Genomic DNA, 1417 nt, shown 5'->3' on the forward strand with positions numbered 1-1417 from the left:
TATCTTCTTGATCGGACATACGAGCTGTCACTTAGCAAGAGCACGTGGTTCCAACATAGCTTTATTAACACATAAAGAGTATTTGCCTACGTGCCAATCTTTCCGGTAATGTGGACGGCCAAATTAAAGTCAGGCGATATCCGAACCTGAGCACCAGCAAGCGATCCACTGCTTCTTCTCTTGGGACCGTTTGATATAGCGTTATTTAGAAGTAAAAAAGCACTGGTGGCAAGCACCAACACTTGTGGATGGATGCCTCAAGCAAAATTACTTTTGAGTATGCAACTGCCTGTGTTGACACGGTACCAGGCCTCTACCAACCCCTCCCTCTTTGGATGTTATCCTCCCTTTGGGCCACGCAGATTCCGCGTTGGACTTTGACTGTAGGGTGTGTAGTTTAGGGTGGCAACGGCAAAAGATGCCCGGAATGTGATTTTGCCATGGGCTAATCCTTGTGTAAAGTGGATTTTTCTCGTCAGCTAGCCGTGAGTGCGCGTGGGTGGTGGCAGACCCGGCCATCATTGACGTCGGTGTCGGAGCCTCGTCCATTCGGCGAGCTTATAAAACGGCTGCTGAGAGGCCCCGTTTGTGCAAACCAAAACCATCCATCTCAGATCAGAAGCAACCTAATCAAGAAAGAAGAGCAGCACAGAGCCGTGTTTAATCACTCATCACGGACCGATGGCGTTTCTGGGAGGATCATTGCGCGTGACGAGAAGCATTGGCAGCCGGAAGACGACGAAGGGGAAGAGCCACGGCGGGTCGGGGTCGTGGCGGCAGGCGCCGGCTCCCGTGAGAGAGCTGTTCTGGAGGGTGAGGCGCGTCGTGCTACGGCCAAAGCGCCGCGCCGTGAGCTTTGGGTACGACCTCAAGAGCTACTCCCAGAACTTCGATGATGGCCTCGTCCCTGCCCATCGCCTCTAGCTAGCCACACCCGCAGGGTCTTCTTCTTCTTCTTCTTCTTCTTCTTCTTCTTCTTCTTCTCCTCAATTTTACTTGCCGCCAGGCCGGAACAAGGCTCGAGGCTGGAGAGTTTGAAGCGTCGTCACGTTGTGATTTGCTCCTCCTCTAGTTCAGCCACGAGCGTATACTAGACAGTACTGTTCATACACAAGTTGCTTACTGTTGAAAGTCTGAAACTGACAATGAAATGTCAGTGTACAAAGAGATTTAGCAAATAGATTGGAAATTCTGATTAAACTAAGATATATTATTCTTCTAAAGAAAGTCTGACATATTCTACAAGTTATTTGCTTGATTGTTAAGAGGGCATACACATGTAATTGTTATCTTGATTTGACGTTGCTCAATATATTCAACGTTTGAAACAACAGCCTTGAGCACATACAACTATACTTCACGCATAAAAGCAGTCTCGGTCCTCGTTGATTCCCCAGCTGAACAAAAACTATTTTGA

General features: G+C 48.5%; 1 protein-coding gene across 1 annotated transcript; it reads left to right on the forward strand.

Moving 5' to 3' along the window:
* The first annotated feature begins 414 nt into the window (after nt 1-414).
* Nucleotides 415-1200, forward strand: LOC123097823 (uncharacterized). The gene has a single exon (XM_044519654.1). It carries the CDS (start codon nt 682-684, stop codon nt 922-924), a length of 243 nt encoding a protein of 80 aa, XP_044375589.1. The 5' UTR covers nt 415-681; the 3' UTR covers nt 925-1200.
* Nucleotides 1201-1417: the final 217 nt, after the last annotated feature.

This window comes from Triticum aestivum, chromosome 1B (genome assembly GCF_018294505.1).
Source record: "Triticum aestivum cultivar Chinese Spring chromosome 1B, IWGSC CS RefSeq v2.1, whole genome shotgun sequence".
NCBI classification, from domain to species: domain Eukaryota; kingdom Viridiplantae; phylum Streptophyta; class Magnoliopsida; order Poales; family Poaceae; genus Triticum; species Triticum aestivum.